At 35.1% G+C, this 24564-nt stretch overlaps 1 protein-coding gene across 1 annotated transcript in view; it reads left to right on the top strand.

The window, feature by feature from the left end:
• ANO5 (anoctamin 5) overlaps positions 1-24564 on the top strand; it is a gene marked incomplete at its 5' end in the record, with an annotated part of 95549 nt that overhangs the window by 18765 nt on the left and 52220 nt on the right. The window contains 5 exons of the mRNA XM_082659075.1: positions 2146-2193; positions 9281-9322; positions 11912-12025; positions 17325-17393; positions 18507-18791. Of these exons, the coding sequence (XP_082515201.1) occupies positions 2146-2193; positions 9281-9322; positions 11912-12025; positions 17325-17393; positions 18507-18791 (558 nt within the window). The remainder of the gene's footprint in view (positions 1-2145; positions 2194-9280; positions 9323-11911; positions 12026-17324; positions 17394-18506; positions 18792-24564) is intronic.

Below are 24564 nucleotides of genomic sequence, written 5' to 3' on the forward strand. Positions count from 1 at the left end.
TGTTTTGAAAGTTGAAGTAAAAACTTTACAACATCTGATGTGGTTCTCAATATATGCAGAGAAATAGTTACGACAATTATAAACAAAGAAGGTTTGGGATTGTAAAGGGAAGTGAGGGTTTTATACTTCATTTGACAAGTAAAACATGTATACTGTAAACTGTGATAAATAATGTATATGTAATGTAATTAATATCAAAGCAACCACTTAAACTATACAAAGAGATATACTCAAAAACTGTTTAGATAAATCAAAATGGAATTATAAAAATATTTCCCATAACCCATGGGAAGTCATGAAAAATAAAACAGAGAAACATAATACAGAAGAAACAAACAGAAAACACAAAAATAAAATGGCAGAACTTTTAATTCCTAATACACTAGTAATTACATGAAGTGTAAATAGTCTAAACACACAAATTGAAAAGAAAAAAGAGTTTGGCAAAGTGGATTAAAAAATGCAAGTAAAAGGATTAAAAATATACATTATGGATGAAAATTAATGCAAACACTAACAGAAAGCATGAGTGTTATATTAATATCACATCATTAATGTCGATTACACATTGGAGTAAAGAAAATTACCATGGACAGAGCAGGACATGACATAATGATAAAAGGAATCCATCCAACAATGAAACATAGCAGTGCTAAATTTGCATGCACAAAATAATAGCAGCAGAATATGTGCAGCAAAAACTAATAAATGCGAAGGAGTAATACACAAATCTATAATTATAACTGGAGACTTCACTCTTTTGTCAATAATAGGTGGAACAACTGAATAGAAAATCAGTAAGATATAGATGAACTCACATCAACTAACAGGATGTAGCCAACATTTATATAGTATTCCACCTGACAGCAGCAAAATACACATCTGTTTCAAGTGCTGCTGGAACACATGCCAAGACAGACTATATTCTGGGCAATAAAACAAACCTCAACATATTTAAAATAATCGAAATAATGGAATGTGTTCTTGAACCACAATGTAATCAAACTAGAAATCAGTAACCATTGTTAACAGGAACATCTCCAACTATTGGAAACTAAACAGCACACTTCTAAACAATCCAAGGGTCAAAGAAAACCTAAGGGAAAAAACAAAATGAAAACAAACAGACAAAAAAAAAAAAGTGACCTGAATAAAAGTGAAAATGCAACATATTAACATTTGACGGATCTAGCAAGAGTAATGCTGAAACGAAATTTGTAGCAAATTTGTAGCACTAAACATTTATGTTAGTAGGGAGGAAAAGTCTTAATAATAAGCTTCCCTTTCAAGAAATAAGAGCAAAATAAAAACGGAAGGCAATTATAAAGGTAAGAGCAGTAATCAGTAAGTTGAAAACAGAAAAATATTAGAGAAAAGCATTAAAACAAAAACTTAGCTCTTTGATAGATAATAAAATTGGCAAACCTCTAGCTAGACTGACAAAAAGAGGAAAAGAGAGAGGGAGGGAGAGAAAGGGAAATATTTGAGTGATCTCAGGAGTATGTGCTGTGGTGTGCGGGCTATCATGGAGCGTGAAGATTTAAATCCACCGTACACCAAGGGAGGCATCACTATTACTTTAACTACAAGTGGTTTTGTGTATTTATATCTATGTATGGCTTTTCTCTTGGGTTATAAGTATAAATCCTTAAGAATTCTGGTGATGCATTTTCTAGGGTATTCACTTTAATAATTTCAAACAAATGGTGAAAGGCCTAAAATAGCCAATTAATTATGTCCTTCCTTTTGGTGCCGTTCAGGATTCAGCATCATTAAAAGATTGGAGCTCCTTGTTATTTCTCTGCAATGTAGTACTTCTTAATCATTTCTTGTATCTCAGAATTTTTTTTATGATTTGTTAAAGCTACCTACAAATTTCTCATTCTTTCTCAAGCTCCCTCTCTCTCTCTCTCTCTCTCTCCCCGCATAAACATACACACACATTATACACCCACACATGCACATGTATACACATATATACACGCAGTTTTGCATCCAATTTCAGGTGCTTCATAGCTCCCCTGAGTTGTAGGTTTAGTACTTCTGCACAGAGAACCTAGAGTTTTTATTGTTAAAAGTTATATACTCCCCACTTGCATTATTATTATTAACAGCATTCTATCTTCTCCATGACGCTATTAGCAGGACCTGAACAGCAGAGAGTCCAGTTTTCTCATCAGTGAAGAACCAAGGGTAAGCAGCCATCTGTACTGTACTTTCTTGCATGGACATGACGGGGTGTTTTTTTTGTAGTCAGCCATCATGACTATTTCTCAGTTCACAGTTGTTTTTCAGGTTCTTATACATGATATTAGAGAATTTATTACTTCGGAAAAAAATCAGTTTCTTATGGGAAAAAAATGTCGTCAGACACATTAATGAGAATGACACATAAAGCACAGCACTTTGCTAGCATTTTACTTTCTCAGTTTTACAGATGAGAAAATGAAGGATCTGAGAAGTTTAATGACTTGACAAAAATTATCCATTTGTTTAGGGGGGCAGATCCTGGACTAGACTAGAACTCAGGTTTCTGAGGCCTAATTTAGTATTCTCTCTCCATACATTTTTCTTCTTACCTGTAAGTACATGCCTAAGAATAATCATGAAGAAGTACAGTTTGTTTAAAAATCAAATTTGAATATCAATTAAGAGGTTAATAAAGGGATTCAAAATTTTTTGTTAGTTGCGTAGTAAATAAAAGATGCTGTTTGGGAAGATGGGGAAATAGAGTTATACTCTTATACTGACAGTTTTGGTACAGATGTTTCCCTTTTCACTAGAGTACTGATCTTTATGTTCCAGAATGAAGGTTGTAGGATTGATCAGATTATAATACTTGAAATTTTATTGTTTTTATTTTTCTTTTTAATTTATGTTTATTTTTTGACCATGTAAAACATTCACGATTCCAAAGTTGAAAACTGTAAATTAAATAAAGTTTAGTGGAGCCTAAAGCTTATGCCATTTTGGTGTCACTTTTCTTTTTTTCTTTTTTTTTTTTTTTTGCTGTACGCTGGCCTCTCACTGCTGCAGTCTCTCCCGTTGCGGAGCACAGGCTCCGGACGCGCAGGCCCAGCGGCCATGGCTCACGGGCCCAGCTGCTCCGCGGCATGTGGGATCTTCCCCGACCAGGGTACGAACCCGTGTCCCCCGCATCGGCAGGCGGACTCTCAACCACTGCACCACCAGGGAAGCCCTTGGTGTCACTTTTCAAGAAGAATAATGGGACAATAATTTACTTTAAAATTTTTACAAAAATGTTTGACTGTGAGAACACATTGCTAGAATCCTTCCTAAATCCTTGAAGGGACTGGTGCAAGTAAGGGGCCCTGACGCTTAGACTTTATTAGCTTGAAGGTAAATCTATCTCAGTTTGAAACTATGAAACAAAGCATTTCAGAGGAAAATTTCTTCCTTGTTTTTCCTCTTAAACCTTCTGTAGTAACCATTTTTATTTAGTTTATCTTTCCAATGTATCCTTTACTTTTCTGTGTGTGTGTGTGTGTGTGTGTCTACATACATATGTATATTTATATTCTTCCTGCTTCTTTGAAGGCAGCATACTGTATATACTGCACTGTTCTTTGGTTTTCACTTAAAAACATATCCTGGAGTTCACTCTATATACTGTGTCAATTTCACACTAATTTGTTAGTATGTGGCATAGTATTCTATTGTGCGGGTTTAGGATAGTGTATTCATACAGTCCCTTTACTGATGGATGTTTGGGTTGTTCTTAATCTTGGAAATCTTTTCTCTTTTTTTAGTCTTTAACCCTTGGGAATCAGTTTTATAATATTTTGGCCAAATGTATCTTTCTAAGTAGGATTTAAGTATCAAAAAATAAAGGCATATGTAATTTTACCATATATTGCCAAATTCCCCTCTGTTTTGCATTTATAAGAAATATATGAGAGTCCTATTTCTCCATAGCTTCATTAACAGTGTATTAATAAGTTTAGATGTTTGCCTGTCTGTTAGAGAGATAGATAGTGGACCTTTTTCAGTTGAGAGCTTTTTCAGTTTGCTCTGTATCCTAGGATAGTTTAAACTTTCATTTCTCTCAATATGAGTGAGACATTTTATCTTTTTCTACATTGATGGTCATTTTAATTTATTTTGCTGGATCATTCTGTGTATATTTCTTTGTCTATTTTCCTGTCAAGCTGTTAGGTTTTCTTTTTCTTGATATTTTTGGAGCTGGTCACATATTTATTATTATCCCCTTGCCCATGATATGTTACAAATAATTTCCCCAATTAAGTCATATACTAACAATTGAAGTTTTAAATTCCAAATGATTTTAAAGTGGTTTACGGTATTTCATTCTTTATGATGACATTGTCTTTGGTCAAACAGTAAGTTATTAAAATTAAACAGTAGGTTTCCCTTTTTTAATCTACTTTGTATTTTAGTATAGTTTTAGATTTACAGATTTATTATGAACATAGTACATAAAGTTCCTTATACGTCATGTACATTTTTCCCTATTTACATCTTGCATTAATATGATATATTTGTTGCAAATAATGAACCAATATTGGTACATCATTATTAACTAAAGTCCATACTTTGTTCACGTTCCCTTAGTTTTTCCCTGGTGTTCTTTTTCTGTTCCAGGATCCCATCCAGGACACCACATTGCATTTAGTTGTCCTGTCTCTTCAGGCTCCTTTTGGCTGTGACAGTGTCTCAGACTTCTCTCGTTTTCAATGACCTTCACAGTTTTGAGGCGTACTTATCAAGTATTTTGTAGAATGTCCCTCAGTTATGGCTTTCCTGATGTTTTTCTCATAATTAGACTGAGGTAGTGCATTTTGGGGAGGGAGACAATAGGAGTAAAATGCTTTTTTCATCACATTATATGAAGGGTACATTGCCTACCCACGTGACTTACCATTCTTGATGTTAACCTTGATTGCCTGGCTTGAAGTCACATTTGTCAGCTTGCTCTGCTGTGAAGTTTTTCTTTCTATTCTCCCTTTTTATACTGTAGAAGAAAGTCACTGTGTGCAGCCCACTCAAGAATTGGGGAATTATGCTCCACTTCCTTAAGGGTAAATGAATTATTTGGAATTCTTTTGTATGAGAAATAGGTCTCATTTATTTATTCATCAGTTTATTTATACATTGTCTATTTATTTATATCAGTTTGAGCTCAGAGATATTTATTTTATATTTTGTATTATAGACTCAGTACTACTTCATTTACTTTGTTGCTCAAATTGGCCTTGCTTTGATTACTAAGAGCTTTTTGATTGATCCCTGTATCCCTTTGATATAACCCTATTGATTTTGCTTTGTTTTTAGCTTTTCTTACTTTCTGGCATTATAAGATGCTCTAAGCTCATCTCGTCCTTGTACTTTTCCTGTGTCAGTCCCAGAATCAACCATTTTTCCAGGGAAATTTTCTTTTAATGTTATAGAAATATCACAAAAGAAAAATCTGTATCAATCAGGGTCCTATTAGGCATACTCAAAATAGGATAATTTGAGGAGGACTTAAAAAAAAAACTTTTACAAATATGGGGTGCCAGAAAAGCCCAGTGTGTATAGATTTAGTAACCGTGACTCTATTATCATCCATAGAACTGAAGGGAATTGGGAGGGAACAATTATTAGATCCCAGGAGAGAGTCATGTACTTGAGACATTCTTGAGAGGCTTAATGACCTTCAGTGGAAGGATACAGCCTTCCTGAATCCAGCCTCAGAAAGGAAGACATTTACACTCTTTTCCCTCCTTCCAATCATTTGTGGGAAGCCAGAAGTCAAAGGAGCTCTTTGATATCTATCAGTATAACCAGTCGCCCTCCCAAGAAAAAAAGCAGGGTAGAGATGGATAGAGAAGGGTTCTGCTGAGACAAGCCAAAGATATCCAGCAGGATATCATTGGATATATTTTCCTTTTGGAAAAAATTTAATCCTACCATTATTATGATAGAACTTCACTACTAATGATTCTATAAATACAGAGGAATTCACATAATTTAACCTTTTATTTTAAATAAAGTAGTCAACAGTGGATTTGATTGAGTACCTAAATGGCTAGCTAAATTGCTAGAAGGATGCTAAAACCATTAAATGAAACACAGAAAAATGGAGAAAATTATACCTAAAAGAACCTGTCTCAGAGTGAGTGCCATTTGTGTTGGGAGGATTAATTTGAAAAGTACTTAGTGTTTAAAGAAGGAGGAATGGGAATTAAAAAGGCACACTAGAGGCATGCCTTAGTAACAATCAACATGCTGTTAACAGGTTTTGAAGGGGTGTAGATCTTGTTCACCTCAGGGATGATATTCCAAATATTTAATGATATGCTTGACATAGGCACAAACCAGCCAGAATGTATAAATGAACCAGAAGCAATAAGTATGAATATAAATTAGTATTTATAATTGATCTACGTATGTATTTAGATATGATTGCTCTAGGACTCAGACATTTGTCTCCTAGAGATCTTATTCAGTCTCATGGCATTAAATAGCAATGATATGTTGTAACACTTAAATTTAAGTTTCTAGTATAGACATCAGACTTAAATATTAAGACCTTCAGACTTAAATATCCAAGCCATTTCCCCATCATATGCATTTAAATATCTAAAGACATCTCAAGATTTACATGTCTAAAATGTAATTTTTTCCTAGACAAAAAACTGCTCTTTTGAAGTCTTTCATATCTTAGCTACATACAATCTATTCTTCTAGTTGTTCAAGTTAAAAATTATCATCTTTATTGTTTATACATTACATACAATGAAATGTACCCATTTTAAGTGTACGGTTTGACAAATTTTAACAAACCACAACAATCAAGATATAGATTTCCATTACCTCAAAAAAGCTTCCTTTTTCTGTTTCACCTCTGCCCTAGGCAACCGCTGATTTGCTTTTTTAATTTTTTTCTAAAGTAGTATGTTAATGGAATCATACTATATGATGTATGTAATAATATATACTATTTTGTGTCTGGCTACTGGCTTTTTTTGTTCAGAGACTCATCCAAAATTTCAAATGATACTGATAAATTGAATCTTGTTGAATATATCTGTAGTTTTTTGGTTTCTTTTATTTTGTTTTATTGCTAAGTAGTATTCCATTGTATGGATATACCAAAATTTGTTTATCCATTCACCTGTTGATGGATATTTGAATTGTTTTCAGTTTGGGGACCATTATAAATAAAGCTGTTAGGAACGTGTGTAAGAAGTGTTCGTATAGACATATATTTTCATTTCTTTTCATTAATTTCCTAGGTGTAAAATTTCTGGATCATATGAAAAATGTATGTGTAACTTTATATGAAACTGCTAAACTATTTTAAAACGTGGTTGTATATTTTTCATTCCTACCAGTAATGCATGAGAATTCTAGTTGCTCTACATCCTCACCAGCACTTGATATTGTCAACTTTTTAACTTTAGTGATTGAATGGAGGTTATCTCATGGTTTCAGTTCTCATTTTCCTGATGAATGATAATGTTACACATCTTTTCATGGGCTTATTGGCCATTCATACATCATCTTCTGTTAACTATATGTTCTAATCTTTTCTGTATTTTTAGAAATTGGATTATCTTTCTATTGACTTGTAAGAAGCTTTTATGTATTCTGAATGCAAAACCTTTGTCAGTTGTATTTATTGCAAACATTTTCTCCCAATCTGTGACTTTCCTTTTCCTTTACTTAACACTGTTTTTAAAAATACAAAGTTTCAAAGTTCAATTTCTCATACTTTTTCTTTTATGATCCATGTTTCTTGTGCTCTATCTAAGAAATATTTATCTGCACCAAAGTAGGGGAGATTTTCTCAGATTTTCTTCACTTTTATAGTTTTAACTTTTACTTTTGGATTCATTTTGAGTTAACTTTTGTAGATGACTTATGGTGAGAATTAAATTTATTTACTTTTTAAATATGCATATTTAGCACTACCTATTGAAATGACTGTCTTTTCCTCATAAATTACTTTAGAACCTTTGTGGAAACTGACTGTGTATGTGTGAGTTTATTTCTAAACTCTCTATTCTGTCCCATCATATGTCTTTTTTTTTTTTTTTTTTTTTTTTGTGGTACGCGGGCCTCTCACTGCTGTGGCCTCTCCCGTTGCGGAGCACAGGCTCCAGACGCGCAGGCTCAGCGGCCATGGCTCACAGGCCCAGCCGCTCCGCGGCACGTGGGATCTTCCCAGACCGGGGCACGAACCCGCATCCCCTGCATCGGCAGGTGGACTCTCAACCGCTGCGCCACCAGAAAAACCCTGTTGTTTTTAAATAACAGCAATATTAACTCATCTATACATAGTAGGCTCATCAGTTTACAGAGCAGGGAGTTTCCCGCCTTAGTCACCAGTTGCTTAGGTCTCTTTAGCCTATTCCAGGAAAACAACAGTTTAAACAAAACTTTGCATGACAAGAACTGAAGCTCTTTATTGATAATTTTATTAGATAATTTATCATTTCATTATACTATAAAATACAATACTTGCCTTTTTTGTGCCATAGGTTTTCTTTTAAATATTGATTATCCCAGATGTTTTTAATTAATTGCTTTGGTATTTTAAAAATAATGGTCATGGTAATTGAAGACTGAAGACAACTCAGCATTTAAATAATCAAATGACTTTTCCTTTTTTTCTTCAGTATTTTGGTAGTGAAATATTTTAATGGTAATGAAAGATTCTTAATCTTTTTTGGATCTGATTAAAGCTTTGGAACCTCTTCCTAAAAAAAAAGTAATTACACACACATGTACATGATAATGGTAATTTCAGTGTTTTTTCAGTAATGAAGTATTTTACACTATTGGGTAAACTTTTCATACCATACATGGTCCCAGAATAACTGTAGTAATTTTGCTTTCTTTGTCGGATGTGTATAGGCATACTTAACAGAATACCTATTATACCTATTTTACTTTACATTTCCATTCTCATGTTTTCCTTCATTATTCTTTTTTCTCTTTCTTTTTTGTTTTCTTCTTAATCCAGGTCCACAAATGTGTATTATTTAAAGTTATTGTAAAGGGATTTAGGGAAATTTACTTTGAAGTCTCCTTTTTTTTTCTTTCATTTATTTTTTATTGTTTTCTTCCTTTTTTTTTCTTGTTCTTTTCTTCTGTCTTCTCCCACCCTCCAATTTAATTATTACACATACACATGCATATTCACATGAGTGATCATACTGAGGGTCTTGTTTGTTTGCGTGTCTGTTTTTGCAGGGGATCTTTTCTTTAATCCTGGGCAGGATTTGCTAACTCTCTGTTGATTGCTTCACAGTCTGCAAAGCGATACAATTTGTTCCTGAGGCGGCGTCTTATGGTAACCAGTGCTGAATGATGCTGCTTATGCTTTGGATGCATTGCTAGTGCTGCAGTGCTAGCCCAAGCCATTTTTGTTGCAATGAATACTATTGATTTGGGGGACTTTGTCACTGATTCCTATTCCCCAGGCAACTGGGGTTTTAGAATGGTGATTCTTAATCTTTTTTGGGTCTGATTCAAGCTTTGGAAACTTTTCCTAAAAAAATGTAATTGCATACACACATAAATACACACACACGCACATACACATATACACACATGCAGTTTACATAGTTTCAGAAGTTTACGAATCCCCAGCAAGAATCCAGGTTTATAAACCTCAGAAAAACGACCTCATTCAATAGCCACCCAGATATTTGCCTCACTATAAACAGGCATTTCCAAGAACAAATCAAACACAAATACAAATCTAAATACAAACCTCATACACACTGCAAAAAATGATCTTAATGTCATGTCCTGAGCAAAACAAAAGTGATGTGTTTTAATAGTGTTCAATTATATGTAACAGAATTATCAGGTTTTTCTGCCCCAGTTGGCTTCAAGCAGTTTTTGTTAATAGTCCTAAGATATGTACCTCATGGTGATTTACAAGGCTACCAGTGATTTCTCTGTATTTAAAAATTTTTTTACAGTTTATAGTTAGGATATGACATAATAATAGATATTTGGGTTTTTCTACGTAGCCAAAGGCTACCTTGGCTACCTTTCAGGAGAAGGGAATTACATACACCCATTTTGACTGAACATTCAGGAAATAATTAGATTCACTATTCTAGTTACTTTGTTTATTCCTTAATAGACAAGAACTCTTGAGTGTGATTTTTGTTGATTTCTATGTGCACATCTTCTATCACCAGAACTCTCTGTGGACCTAAATTTAGCTTGTTCAAACAATATGACAGCTTATAAATATATGGTGTTTAAAAAAAAACCTCTATCATACAGAATATGACCGTCCCAGATTTAGAGCAAAAAGATTATTGTTTTTTCCCTCTAATTTTTTGCTTTGATTATATTTAATCTAATTAGTATCTTTTTTCCTTCCTCAGTTGGCTCCACAAATTTTGGTGAATTTCATAAGATATGCTAATACTGTGATGATTTACAAGAGCTCAAATAATTTTTTTGTTTTGTTCACCTTTTTTTAATGATTTATAATCAAGATATAACATGATAACCGTTTGAATTTTTTCAGGGTTTTCTTTTTGTTTTACTTTCTTTTAGGAAAAGAGAGATGATTATGTATCCTTTGACTGGGGTGTAGAGAACTCAGACATAACATTTGAATTACTGTATTTTGATATGTAATCTCTAGACTCCCTGAATATTTTGTGTTTCTTCATTCTTTTTTCCACTCATTTCCTCCTGCGCACTGGGAGCTAGTTCTTTCTGAGACACATCAGTTATGCATTCATATAGATAAAATACAGTTATTCTGTTCACAGACCACAGATCAAACATGAGATTTTTGTCTTATTCTTACTTGAGTGATCTACAACCAATCCTTTTTATGGGTGATCTGCCTGGCCTGACTTGAATGAAAAACAGCATAGAGTACCATAAAAGAAACTCATAAACTAATATAAATACCAGTTATGAAAATTAAAAACCCAGTTCCCCAATCACAGATTAGCTAAAGCAGTTGGAAAGTTGCCTATGTTATAAATTTGCATCACAGGGTTAGAGAGATCACTGACATGCACTGCATCATCTATTTACATCATTCTAGGTGTTATATGTCGCCTATTCCAAATATTAACCATTACATATTATATATAAACTATAAAGAAGACCAAATCAGTCAAACATGAAATCTCTTCTTTCTGAAGCTCTCTAGTGTTTTTGCAGTTTTGAAAGGGGAGGAATTAATGAACTACACATATGAAAGCTGAATTTGTAAGTTTGACGATTATACTGAGAGAATTGATAACACAAATTTAAACAGCGGATTGCATTTAGCTCACTTAGGAAGTTGATGTTGAAAGGAGATTTGCATGAGAGTTTACTTGTAGTGAAGCCAGCTGGCACGCTAACTTGCTTTCTAATTTTTAACTGCATGTTGATTTCATTTTAGCCCTTCAAAAGTTGAATTAGAAAGTAGCAACTTTATGAAAACATACATATAAACATTAATCATAAGTTTATGTTCTTGCAGTGAGATTCATTAATTGGTCTATAATTAATTATACCCCCAAAGTAGTGTGTGACCATGAATTATTTGTTGGACTAATTGGTACGTTGTTTAATGAAGATAACAAGTCTCTCTGAATATGCATTTTGGGATCAATGTATACATGTATTCATTTTGTGTTTTGGTATAATTGTAGCATTTTTATTGTGTGTGCATGTAGTAAATATGCTTAGCTTCATCTTGAGTCTTTGTTGTTTAATATGTAACTTTATGGCATTTCACTTTCTAAAATAAGCATGATCTTCTGTTGATGAAAACTCTGGTTGTCTTCATCTGTCATTTCAGGACTGAAAAAAATTATATGCTGACCAAATTTTAGCTAATCCCTTTCATGTTTTTGCCATGTGAAAGTAAAACTATAATTTAAAGTTGTGTCATTCATGTCTCCTGCAGTTTAAAAAAGATGAACAAAGCAAAGATTCTATCTTCTTCAGAGATGGGATTAGGCAAATTGATTTTGTGCTTTCCTATGTTGATGACTTAAAGAAAGAAGCTGAACTGAAGGCAGTAAGTACTTATGTAAGAGAGATGGGAATAATAAGAAGAAGCACGTTCTCTACTTTGACAGGGATGTTTCCTCTGAATTATGTTGTAAAAGTTAGCAGCCCCAGAGTGTTACTGGAAACTGAGTGAAAAGACTACAAAATACGCAGCCTAAGAATGGATGTGTAAAGTCAATTTTATTTTTTGGATATTTTGGACAGTGACTTCTTTTTCTTCTCCCAAGTGACTGATATATTTTTTATATAGCTCACCTTTGATATTAAATGTGACCTCCAGAATTTGAGCTGTATATCTGAATATAATATTTATCTTTTGTGTTTAATTTCATTTTGACTTTCATTAATCCATTTTATCAGAGTAGCCTTGATATTATGTTCTTTCTGACCTTATCACTTTCTGAACTTACATTATTTATTCATTTTTTTTACTTGTTTACTGTCTCTAACACCATAAATTAAGTTCACAAAACCAAGGACTTTGTCTTGTTCATTACGGTATACTCAAATGCTTAGAACAGCAGTTAGAGCATAATGGATGCCTAATAAATGTTAGATATTTGAAATAATGAATTAATATATTAATTCATATGGGTAAGCATATAAACACACATTTGCTAACATACTTACAATAGGAAATAAATGTCACATAAAGTAAAAAACTGTAGCTATTATCCCCATAAGGCCCTGTACATAGCCATTTCTGTCCATTTCTTCCACCCTTTGCCTGGAAACTCTTCCACCAGGCCTCTAAAATTCATTCATTATCACCATATTCAGCTCTTCTCTGAATGTCCCCTTCAAGCCTAGCTCCTCGTGTGGGTTTGGTGCCTTCCACAGCAGTCCTCTCAAGCGGTGGTGGTTTTTCCCTTACGCTTTTTCTGGAAATGGATGAATGCCTGCTCTCCTTTTATCGTATTGTTGATTACAGTCTATCCTCCTTCGCTCAGCCTGGAAGCTCCTGAGTTTTAAATCTCATCGGAGTTATCACTACCCTGCATTGTTGCTGTCTTTAATCTGTCCCTGGCCTTCTGTTCTATTTCTCAACAATTTTAGCTCCTGGATCACCATCACTCTCTCCACAAATACTCCCTTTTTAAGTATTGATTATCTCAATGGTTATCTAGATGATTATTTTGGCATCCTAGCCTCTCTGTTCCTTGAACTCCCTTTTGCAAGTATCTTAGTCTCTAACTCAGCCATTCACTCCCCTAGAACTTGTCATTACTAATAACTACAACTCTTTATAATCTCATTCAAAGTATCCAACTGTCTGACCAATCCCTCGAATATGTCTGACCAATACTCTTCTTCCTTCAGCTGCACCATGACCAGATAAGATGCAATTATCTTAACTCCTTTTTACTGCTGCTCCTTATCTTTATGCTCTTCTTTATGCTTATTCAGTTTAAATCTCGTATCACATTATACTCTACTGCATGTGCCATCAAATCCCTTGCCCATCTCTCAGTTGTACTTAACTTTGGAAAACAATTTTAGTTAAACCCAACTTTCCACCTGCTAATGCTAGAACCATGCAGAAAGACAGACATACCATTCACTTACTGGTTTTATCTCATATTTGTGCCGATAGACCTCAACTCAGTCCTCAATGCTATCTGGCAGTCATACTTCCTTAATTTATTCAGTTTCCCACTCTCCTGGGTGACTGTTTTATAACTTTTTCTCTCTCACACCTTCTATGTATCCTCCCCATTTTCAAGCTTAGCTGACCACTTTTCTAATTCACTGAGAAAACTGAAGCAAGTAGAAGAGAAATTCTTAATTTTCATTACCACATTTGTCCATCTACCAGCATCTTCCACCTGTATAATCTGCCTTTCTTCCTTTTACCATAGATGTACTATTTATCCTTCTATCTAAAGCCAACACATTTGCTTGTGTTCTGGATCCCTTTCTTCTTGCCTACCGTTTAGGAGTCAACAAGACTACCCCCAGGTTTGCTGACTCACTAAAAGGACTCACAGGACACAGCATGTAGCCATACTCAATGGCTATGTTTTATTGCAATGAAATAATAAAAGCAAAAGCAGCAAAAGGAAAAGATGCATGGGGCAAAGTCCAGAGAAAACTAGGAGCAAGCTTATAAGAGTTCTCTCCCAGTGGAGTCACACAGGATGCAGTTAATTCCTCCAGTAACAATGTATGACACCACATTGGAGGTACTGTTTACTAAGGAAGCTCATTAAAGACTCAGTGCTGTACGATATTATTGGGGGCTGGTCCTTGTAACCTTCTGCCTATGTCATACCAACATTCCGTAGTCCCGGAAGAAAGCAGATGTTCAGCATGAACTACATAGTTTGTACAAACAGTTGAGGTAAAGTGAGCCACTCTTAGTAGTTCTGGGAATGGTGGGAACCCTCACAAAAACCAAGTTCCCAGACACCGGAACCAACCTTGCAGGCAGGCCTTTCTAAGGATAGCAGTTTCAAGCCTGTTATATTACCTCTTTTCTGTATACCTACTTAGGGATATTGCTTTTACGATTCTTTCCTCTCTCTTAAAATTGCATTTTGTTTTGTTCTTTACCGGATCATTTCTTTCAACAAATAAATGTGCTGCTAATTCTTCCGTGTTAAAAACAAATTAAAAAGCAAGCACAAAGACCTCCTCTTAATCTCAATTTCCCTGCCAGCTAATGTCGACTTCTCAATTTCCTTTTTGCCCAGTTTTCTCTTAAACCGATTCCTATCAGGCCTTAACGTCACCCACTCTGCTCATCTTCAGATAAATGAATCCAGCGATCAAGTCTCAACCCTCATCTTGCTTGACCTGTTAGCAGCATTTGCCACTGATTACCATTCCCTTCTCTACAGTTTATGTTCTTCACTCAGCTTCCAGGTCTCCACATTCTCTTAGTTTTCTTCTTATTTCACTAGCCGCTCCTTCTCAATCTTTTCTTCTCCCTGATTTCTTGTTATTGTAGTGCCTCAGGTTCAGTCCTTAATCCTCTTCTTTTCTCAGCCTACATTGATTTCTTTGATGATGCTTCCTGTCTCACAGTTTTAAAATTTAAAACCATGTTTGTGCTAATTCCAACGTTTACCTTTCCAGTTTGTACTTCTTTCCCCTGTGACTATTCTGCATCTCTACTTGGAAGTCTTACAGAATCTCAGACTCAGCAGGTCTGAAATGAACTCCTGGACTTCCCCTGAAAGCCTGATTCATCTACAAGTCTTCCCCAACTACAATTATTTATCATACATTTCAGTAGTTGCAAAGAATATAATCTATAATGTTTTGTAAATGGTCCAGTTTTTAGCATATATCTCTAGAAGGTAAATACCATGGAAATTTGACACTCACCATCATTTATTTTAAAAAATGAGTTATATGAAGAAACTCTTTTTTAACACTTTGAATTTTACATCATTTATTTTTCTCCACCTAAAATTTTCCTTCCACTCTGTCCACATAATTTTTTCCTAATTTAAGTGTTTTATCTTTGGGAGTCTTTTATTGTTTGTTCAGTCTTAAGTTTGCTACAACAAATGTGTATATACCTTGAAATGTTTTTATTTCCTTTCACCAGAACAGTCTAAGCCTTAAACTTCTTCTTTTGTTTTGAGGTGTTTTTTGTTTTTTACAACTGTACAAGTGTATAATTGATAAAACATCATGAATATACTACAATATTTGACAAGTAGTTATCAAACATCAAAAATAAAGTCATTCTAAATGCGTCAAATAATGAAATGAACACAGGGGCTTTAAACAATATTTTCCACATCTTACTCCTCCGCCATCTAGTGGGAAGCAGACACATAGCACAGGGAGATCAGCTCGGTGCTTTGTGACCACCTAGAGGGGTGGGATAGGGAGGGTGGGAGGGAGACGCAAGAGGAAGGAGATATGGGGATAGATATATATGTATAGCTGATTCACTTTGTTATAAAGCAGAAACTAACACACCATTGTAAAGCAATTATAGTCCAATAAAGATGTTAAAAAAAACCCCAGAAAACAGTATTTTCCTTATTTGTAGATGAATGAGAATTATTCCTAGAATGAGATGGTTCAGCTTCAAGTATATTCTATTTTTATATATGTTTGTATAAATTAAGCTTGTTCAGTTAAGTAAGTAGGTTGGAATAGAAAAGGTACTGTTTTAGCAGTTTGAATCTTTTTTGAGCTCCTGAATTATAGCCCCAAATTACAAAGTGATTTATCATAAAAGTAATGTTTAATGGTCTGTCACCTAATAATCCTCTTAGCTCGGCCTTCAGTTTTACTGAACTCAGAGAATTGGTGTCCACATGACTTGCAAAAGCATTTGTTACTACAGTGAGAAGATTCACTTTTTTTTAATACTGATAACAATATTTTGAATGTCCCTCTCTGCCCCTTGTTGTTTTGTTTTGTTTTTGCCTTCCTGGATGTTCACAGCCTGCCTTTTCTTTGGTAACCTAGGAGAAGGGCAATTGTGAAAGGGTATCAGAGAGAGGAGAATTATTCATAGACATATTCTCACATGTAGTAAACTTTGTAAATGGAGAAAAAGAACCCATTAAAATTATATTTTATTCCTTGTAAAGTTTGAAGATCTCTCAAGGTGGACATATCCATTTGAAGATGTGTCCTGTAACATCCTAGTGAAACCTTTTAAAATTTCAGTTACATTTTTCACACTTAAATCATAATTTTTTACATTTAAGTCACATTTACAGTTTTTCACACGTAAGTCACATTTACACTTTTTCACACTTACGTAAGATTTAAATCATACTTGAATCACTGTTACAATTTTTTCACACTTAAATCATAAAGCCAAAAGATTCTTTGACAATCATTGTTTTAAAGCCCACAGTAATGATTATTTGCATTTAATTGAATTAAATTTAATTTTACTTTTTCTAAGTGAAATTATTCTTCATGATTAAAAAGTCATGATGATATTTTGGCTTAAAATTGCATTAAATATGTCGTTTATTTGAAGAATACTGATATCTTTGTAGTACTGAATCTTCCCAACTAGGAGTATAATATGTCTCTCTGTTTATCAAATTTTTTATGTTAATTAGTAAAGTTTTCTGCATTTTTTTCAGGTAGAGGTCCTGCATATTTCCTGGAGATTATTCCTAGATATATTGGGTTTTTATAGTTATACTGTGATTTATAATATCGGTGAAAAGCAGGCCATGGCACTCAGATGGGGGTAATACATAGAGTACTTTTTTATACAACCAAGGGACCATCTGGAGGCAGTCATTGTGTAACAAGTCTGTTTATCACTGGGCAAATAAAAGGGTTTTACATAATACTACTAATTTGTTTTTCCATAGGAAAGAAGAAAAGAGTTTGAACAAAATCTCAGAAAAACAGGTCTTGAGTTGGAAATTGAAGATAAAATGGTAAATGTAATTGTTAATCTATATCAGAGTCTTAGTTTTTTAAGTTTTGTTTTCTTCTCCTCTGACCTTTGACTGGCTAGACTTTGTGTTTGGGAGTAAAACAATAGCTTTTTTGGCTACTGACATGTAACTGAGGATGGTAGGGCCTGTGGTCTTCCAGGTAAATAAGTAGGTCAGTGCTCTGAATTTGAGATGATAAGGGATGAGTGGAACACTTTAAAAATAGGCATAAATAGTTCTAGTCAGGATCCAGAGAAAGTAAAGACATGGTTTTTGTTTCACATCTGTGTCATTTTGAAGGCAGCCTATAATCTAGCACCCTAACTAGTTAACCTGGCTCTCTTGCAACACAACCTTCTAGTTAAGCCAAGACACTTTTTGTGCTCATGAATATGCCAAGTTTTTTTTTTTTTAACCTCCTACCATTTACTGGTTTTCTAGAATTTCCTTCAAAATTACTTTTAAAGACCTATTTCAGATCCCACCCTGTCCATGAAACTCTAATACTCTCTACTTCTAAATTAATAGTCTCTACTTCTTATTCATCCCTGTATTTTACTGAACTAGTAAATATGAATTATACCACATATTCTACGTGTAACTTATTCTCCTGTGTGTTGAACCCTTATTACCTAAAGTTCCTCCTTTAGGTGTAGGTGATACATCAAAACTGGGTAAGAAGAGGGAGTATATCTTATACTTTGTATGTATTTCTCATATACCCTAAACACACTTCTAAGCTTATAGCTAGTTGCTAAAAACTTAAGAGATTTCCCAGAACCACATGTGTTTCTATGGACTTCAGACTAGTGTACATTGACCCTGAAATATATTTTTTAAAATATTCTTTGTCTCTGTCTGTCTCTATGTCTCTCTCTCTGTCTCTCACACACACACACACACACACACACACACACACATATAGTATACACATATATACATATATATGTAAGTATAATATGTATAACTGTTATGAGCATTTGCAAAGTTTTGCTGAAATTTTTCAATAAATTGAAAATACTTGATGTCTTTAATTTGTTTGAGATTTTGTAAAATTTTCTTTCTTTAATCAACTCAGTAATCTTTCTGTTATTTTGCCTCCATCTTATACAGAACTCCGAAGATGGGAAAACTTATTTTGTCAAGATCCATGCCCCTTGGGAGGTATTAGTTACTTACGCTGAAGTGTTGGGAATCAAAATGCCTATTAAGGAGAGTGATATTCCTCGAGCTGACAAAATCCCTTTTAGCTGTATGCTTGGGCCTCTGAAGCTCCCAAGGAATGTGAAGCATCCTCATGCTGAATATTTCACTGCCCAATTCACCAGACATCGGCAGGAGCTCTTCCTCATTGAAGATGAGTCAAGCTTCTTTCCATCCTCATCAAGAAACAGAATTGTAGGTAGAGAAGACCTTTGGGCACATCCCTTGGTGTAAGGGATGTGTGCCTGTGTGTGCTTTTATATGTGTGCATGTGTGATACTATGTCCACAAGATGTTTCTGTTTAAATTTTGATAAGTGTTCGGTGGTATTGGGCAGGTTTGAAAGGCTACTTGGACCGCTTAACGCTGTTAACCTCCCTACTTCTCCAGCTGTCGTTTAAAAATGAGTGGTTGACAGTGTGGACACAGCAAAGAGAGGCCTCTTGCAATATTGGGGAAATCACTTAATTGAGAGCCAGAGGACTTTTGTTTTGTAAGATTTTTGTAAAATGGTTTTATAAACTTATAGTTAGGTTTTATAAATTCAGTGCATAGCAGAAAGAATATTGGTCATTCCAACTGGAAATGGAATGTTTTAATTTCTTTGTATATGGTGTTGACTGAAAAAAATACACAACCTGAAAGTTGAGAATTATGTTTTATTCAAGGACATTACTGCGAACTCTGAGGAACTGTTATAACAGGTAAGGGAGGAGCCAGGGTACATAGGACTTGTTGCTGGAAAAAATACATGTAGTGGGACATTAAAAGATTACTGCTAATCACAAAAACCAGATATCTCAAGTTAATGATTTTAGTGCTTTTCTATGCATGGGAAGATGCAAGAGTCTGGGCTCATTGAAATTATTCCTTTGATATGCCTCTTAACTATGTAGGACGTGTATCCTGTTTTTCTCCATCCTGAATTCCCTGTTGTGGGGAGGCTACAGTGGCTGACGGCTTGGTGGCAGGCAATATTCCTTGTTTACTGACATGGCAGGTGCCATATTACTTTGTTCACAATAGATAGCATTTGAGAAACATCAGAACTTTTTCCTTCCATTTAAAACTGTTTTCAGTCTTTCTTTTTTTTAATTTTTGTTTTAATTTTTGTTTTCAGTCTTTTGAATAATAATATTTCCTCTCCATTTGTAGTCCTAGGGTCTTGAAACTTCCCATTGACAAGGAAAAAAAATGTGTATGTGTTACACTATCACCCTTTACAAAATTATGTACTAATTTAGAGTCCTATTAACAACATAGGAGAATGCTGTTTTCCACATATCTTTCTCAACACTCAAAAGTACCAATCTTTCTTTTTCTTTCTTTTTAAACTGTAGCATAACATAAATAGAGATAGGCACACAAGTGTGCACTGCTCTTTGAATTCAATCACAAAATGAACACAGCTATGTAACCACCACCCAGATCAAAAGAGAAAACTTTCCTAGCCCTCCAGAAGCCCTAGTGCCTCCTTCCGGTCACTATTCCTGTCCCTCTCAGCAGAGGTAGAGTTTCACTTTTAACAGCAGAGATTAGCATAATCTGTTTTTAAACTTTATAAAAAATGGAGTCATACGGTATGTATTCTTTTGAGTCTGGCTTCTTTGGCTCAACATTTATTTGGTTGATTAAATTAGCTATGGTTGGTTAATTTTATTCATTAATTTTCATTACTTTCTATGGAAACTTATTTGTGTATGTATCATTATGGTTTAATTTGCAATATCAAATGAGATTTATCTCCTTGTTTATGTTTATTGGGCATTTAGATATGTACTTTTTTCTTTTTTTTTTTTTTTTTTTTTGCGGTACGCGGGCCTCTCCCGTTGTGGAGCACAGGCTCCGGATGCGCAGGCTCAGTGGCCATGGCTGACGGGCCCAGCCGCTCCGCGGCATGTGGGATCTTCTCGGACCGGGGCACGAACCCGTGTACCCTGCATTGGCAGGCGGACTCTCAACCACTGCACCACCAGGGAAGCCCTAGATATGCACTTTTGTTAAGTCCCTGCTAATGTCTCTTGATTTTGTTTTTCAGTTAGGTCTTCCCTTGTTGATTTGTAGGAACAGTTTATATATTCTTTATTTGAACCCTTTATTCATTATATATTTTACTGATATTTTCTTACTTTGTGCTTCCTTTTTCATCCTTTTTATGGTTTCTTTTCATAAACAGATGTTTTTAATTTTAATGCACACTTGACTCTTGAACAACATGGGTTTGAAATGCAAGCGTCCACTTATGCATGGATTTTTTTCAATAGTAAATACTACACTACTGCATGATCCATGGTTGGTTGAATTCTTAGATGTGGAACCGCAGATATGGAGGGACCTTGTGTACAGAAGGCAAACTATATATTATACTCACATTTTTGGCTGCCCAAAGGGTCAGTGCCCCTACCCCAATGTTGTTCAAGGGTCAACTGTAGTCTACTTTCTCGAGCCTTTACTTTATGAATAAAGCTGTTAACCTTTAACTACCACCAAGATCATGAAGTTATTTCCTGTATTCTAGAAGTTGTATTATTTTACTCTTCACATTGAGAACTACTGTCCACTTGGAATTAATTTTTCTTCATGGTGCAAAATAGAGGCCTTTTCTCCCCCATATACATATTTTCTCCCCTGTATAGTCATTTGACTTACACCAATTATTGAAAACATTCAACTTTTCATATTGTTTTACAGTTCCCTCTTTGTCATAACTCATGTGTCTAGATATTCATAGATCTACTTCTGGGTTTTATTCTGCTGCTTTGACCTATGTCTGTTTTTGTATCCATACTGACAATGTTGAACTTTGAGTGAGTTCTGTTCCCAGAAAATCGGGACAATTTAAAAAAATCTCCCACTCTTCTTGTTCTGTAAAACTGCTTACTGCAAAGAACCACCCTTCCCTATATGACTTAAAGAATATTCATAGATAACCCCCCCGTTTGACTTGACAGCACTGTTTGCCACATAATTTATTCTAAATTCATCTGCTAATTGAAGTGTTCATCAGTATTAGTTGTCTCTATCCCAATTAATAATAATAAAAATAAAAACTTCTCATATATCTATGTGGAGCAGGTAGTTACAGCTTGGAACCAGGTGCCTAGACTACACTCCCATAGAGCCAAGGAAACAGGGATGTTATCTTTCTTGATGTTTACATTTAAAAGAGATGGTTCCTGGAAAACTTAAGAAAAACACTCGAGTTATGAAACTGGCAAGAGGCTTATTTAGCTTTTAAAAATATTTACATACATCTCAAAGAGAAGAGAAAAAGAATTTATAATTACAACTTCTCTAAAGGAAATGCTCTAAGATTTGGCACCAGGGAAATTTCAGTTCTTTCCTTCCTTCCTCCGTCCCTCCATCTTTCTTTACTCTCTTTCTTCTTTCTCTGTCTTTCTCCCTTCCTTCCTTCTTTCCTTCCTCCCTCCCTCCCTCCCTCTCTCTCTTTCTCTCTCCCTTTCTTTCTCTCTCTCTCTCTCTTTCTTTCTTTCTTTCTTATTGATACATTTTAACATATACCAAACTCATGTATCCAAATTTGTATTCGTCTTAAAGTAATCATATTTGCAAGTATATACTTAATCCAGTGACCCTGCAAATGTGCAAAATAATTTTGAGATTCCTTAAAATACTCTTACTGTTAATAATAGCAAACACTTAAATAGAACTTACTATGTACTAGGCATTTTTTTTTTTTGTACAACATAGTGATTCAATAATTTTGCAGATTATGCTCCATTTAAAGTTATAAAATACTGGCTATATTCCCTGTGCTGTACAATATATCCATGTATCCTATTTATTTTGTTCATAGTAGTTTGTACCTCTTATTCCCTATCCCTATCTCACCCCTCCCTCCATCCCTCTCCGCACTGGTAACCACTAGTTTGTTCTCTATCTTTGTGAATATGTTTCTGTTTTGTTATGTTCATTCATTTATTTTATTTTTTAGTTTATACATATCACATTCTACTGTAAGTGATAACTTACAGTATTTGTCTTTCTCTGACTTATTTCACTAAGAATAATACCCCCCAGGTCCATCCATGTTGTTGTGAATGGCAAAATTGACTTCTTTTTTTGTGGCTGAGTAGTATTTTAGATCTATATTTACCCTTACAATTTCTTCCTTTCATTATTACTTTATAGTGATAAACATTAGACACATTCCCATTCTTTGTTTCATAAATGGTTAGCTGAACTATGTATCCTCATTGATCCCTGGAAACAAAGGACTGTTAGGTAAATTAACCAAAATTCAGTTGAACTTACTTCCCCAAAAGACCCTAAACTTTGCTGCACCCTCAACCTTAGCCAATGTTGGCATGTAGACTAGCCCTTCCTTAACACAAAGAAAGACACTTCCTGAACTTGGCTTACTTCTCCCTATAAAAGAAGTCATTTTATGCTTGGCTTTTCAGATGTTCCCAGATCTCTCTATTGCAACAGTTCCCCTCATCCTCTTGCAGTAATCATTAAAATCTTTCCTAAGTTTGGATTTGTTTTTGTTTGACAACACCATGCTGTATTTATTACCATAGCTTTATAATAAGTTTTAATATTTGGAAGAGTAAAATTTTCCACTTTGTTAGCTCCCCAGTACAGAGTTATTTTTGGAGAATCGTTTTGGTGAATCTTTCCTAGGGAAATAATCCAAAGTATGTAAAATCGTTAATATTTATCACATTATTTATAAAAATCAAAACGATTTTGCATAAAGTATCATTTATTTACCAAGACATAATATTAAACTGCCCTTAAAATGAATAACCAGATTAAATAATGATGATTATCTAATGTTTGTCAAGGGTGAAAAACATTGCAATAAACAATTCCTTAAACAATAAAATATTTAAAAGGGGAGGCGAAGAGAAGTATATCTAAAACAGTGCTAAGAAGAAGGACCTTCAAGATGGTGGAGGAGTAAGATGTGGAGATCACCTTCCTCCCCACAAATACATCAAACACATCTACATGTGGAACAGCTCCTACAGAACACCTACTGAACACTGGCAGAAGACCTCAGACTTCCCAAAAGGCACGAAACTCTCCATGTACCTGACCGTGTGGCTGACAGGGTCTTGGTACTCTGGCCGGGTGTCAGGCCTGAGACTCTGGGATGGGAGAGCCGAGTGCAGGACATTGGACCACCAGAGACCTCATAATATCAATTGGCGAGAGATGTCCCAGAGATCTCTGTTTCAACGCTAAGACCTAGCTCCACTCAATGACCAGCAAGCTCCAGTGCTGGACACCCCACACCAAACAATGAGCAAGACAGGAACACAACCCCACCCATAAGCAGAGAGGCTGCCTAAGATAATAATAAGTTCACAGACACCCCAAAACACCACTGGACGCAGTCCTGCCCACCAGAAAGACAAGATCCAGCCTCATCCACCAGAACACATGCACCAGTCCCCTCCGGGCAGACACCAAAAATAATGGGAACTACAAACCTGCAGCCTGCAAAAAGGATACCCCAAACACAGTAAGTTAAGCAAAATCAGAAGACAGAGAAGCACACAGCAGATGAAGGAGCAAGATAAGAACCTATCAAACCAAACAAATGAAGAGGAAGTAGGCAGTCTACCTGAAGAAGAATTCAGAGTAATGATAGTAAAGATGATCCAAAATCTTGGAAATAGAATGGAGAAAACACAAGAAATGTTTGACAAGGACCTAGAAGAACTAGAGAACAAACAAACAATGATGAACAACACAATAAATGAAATAAAAATTTCTCTAGAAGGGGGGCTTCCCTGGTGGCACAGTGGTTAAGAATCCGCCTGCCAATGCAGGGGACACGGGTTCAAGCCCTGGTCCGGGAAGATCCCACATGCCACGGAGCAACTAAGCCAGTGCGCCACAACTACTGATCCTGTGCTCTAGAGCCCGCGAGCCACAACTACTGAGCCCGTGTGATGCAACTACTGAAGCCCATGCATCTGGAGCCCATGCTCCA

The sequence above is a fragment of the Grampus griseus genome, assembly GCF_964374135.1.
Source record: "Grampus griseus genome assembly, chromosome: 8".
Classification (NCBI taxonomy): Eukaryota; Metazoa; Chordata; class Mammalia; order Artiodactyla; family Delphinidae; genus Grampus; species Grampus griseus.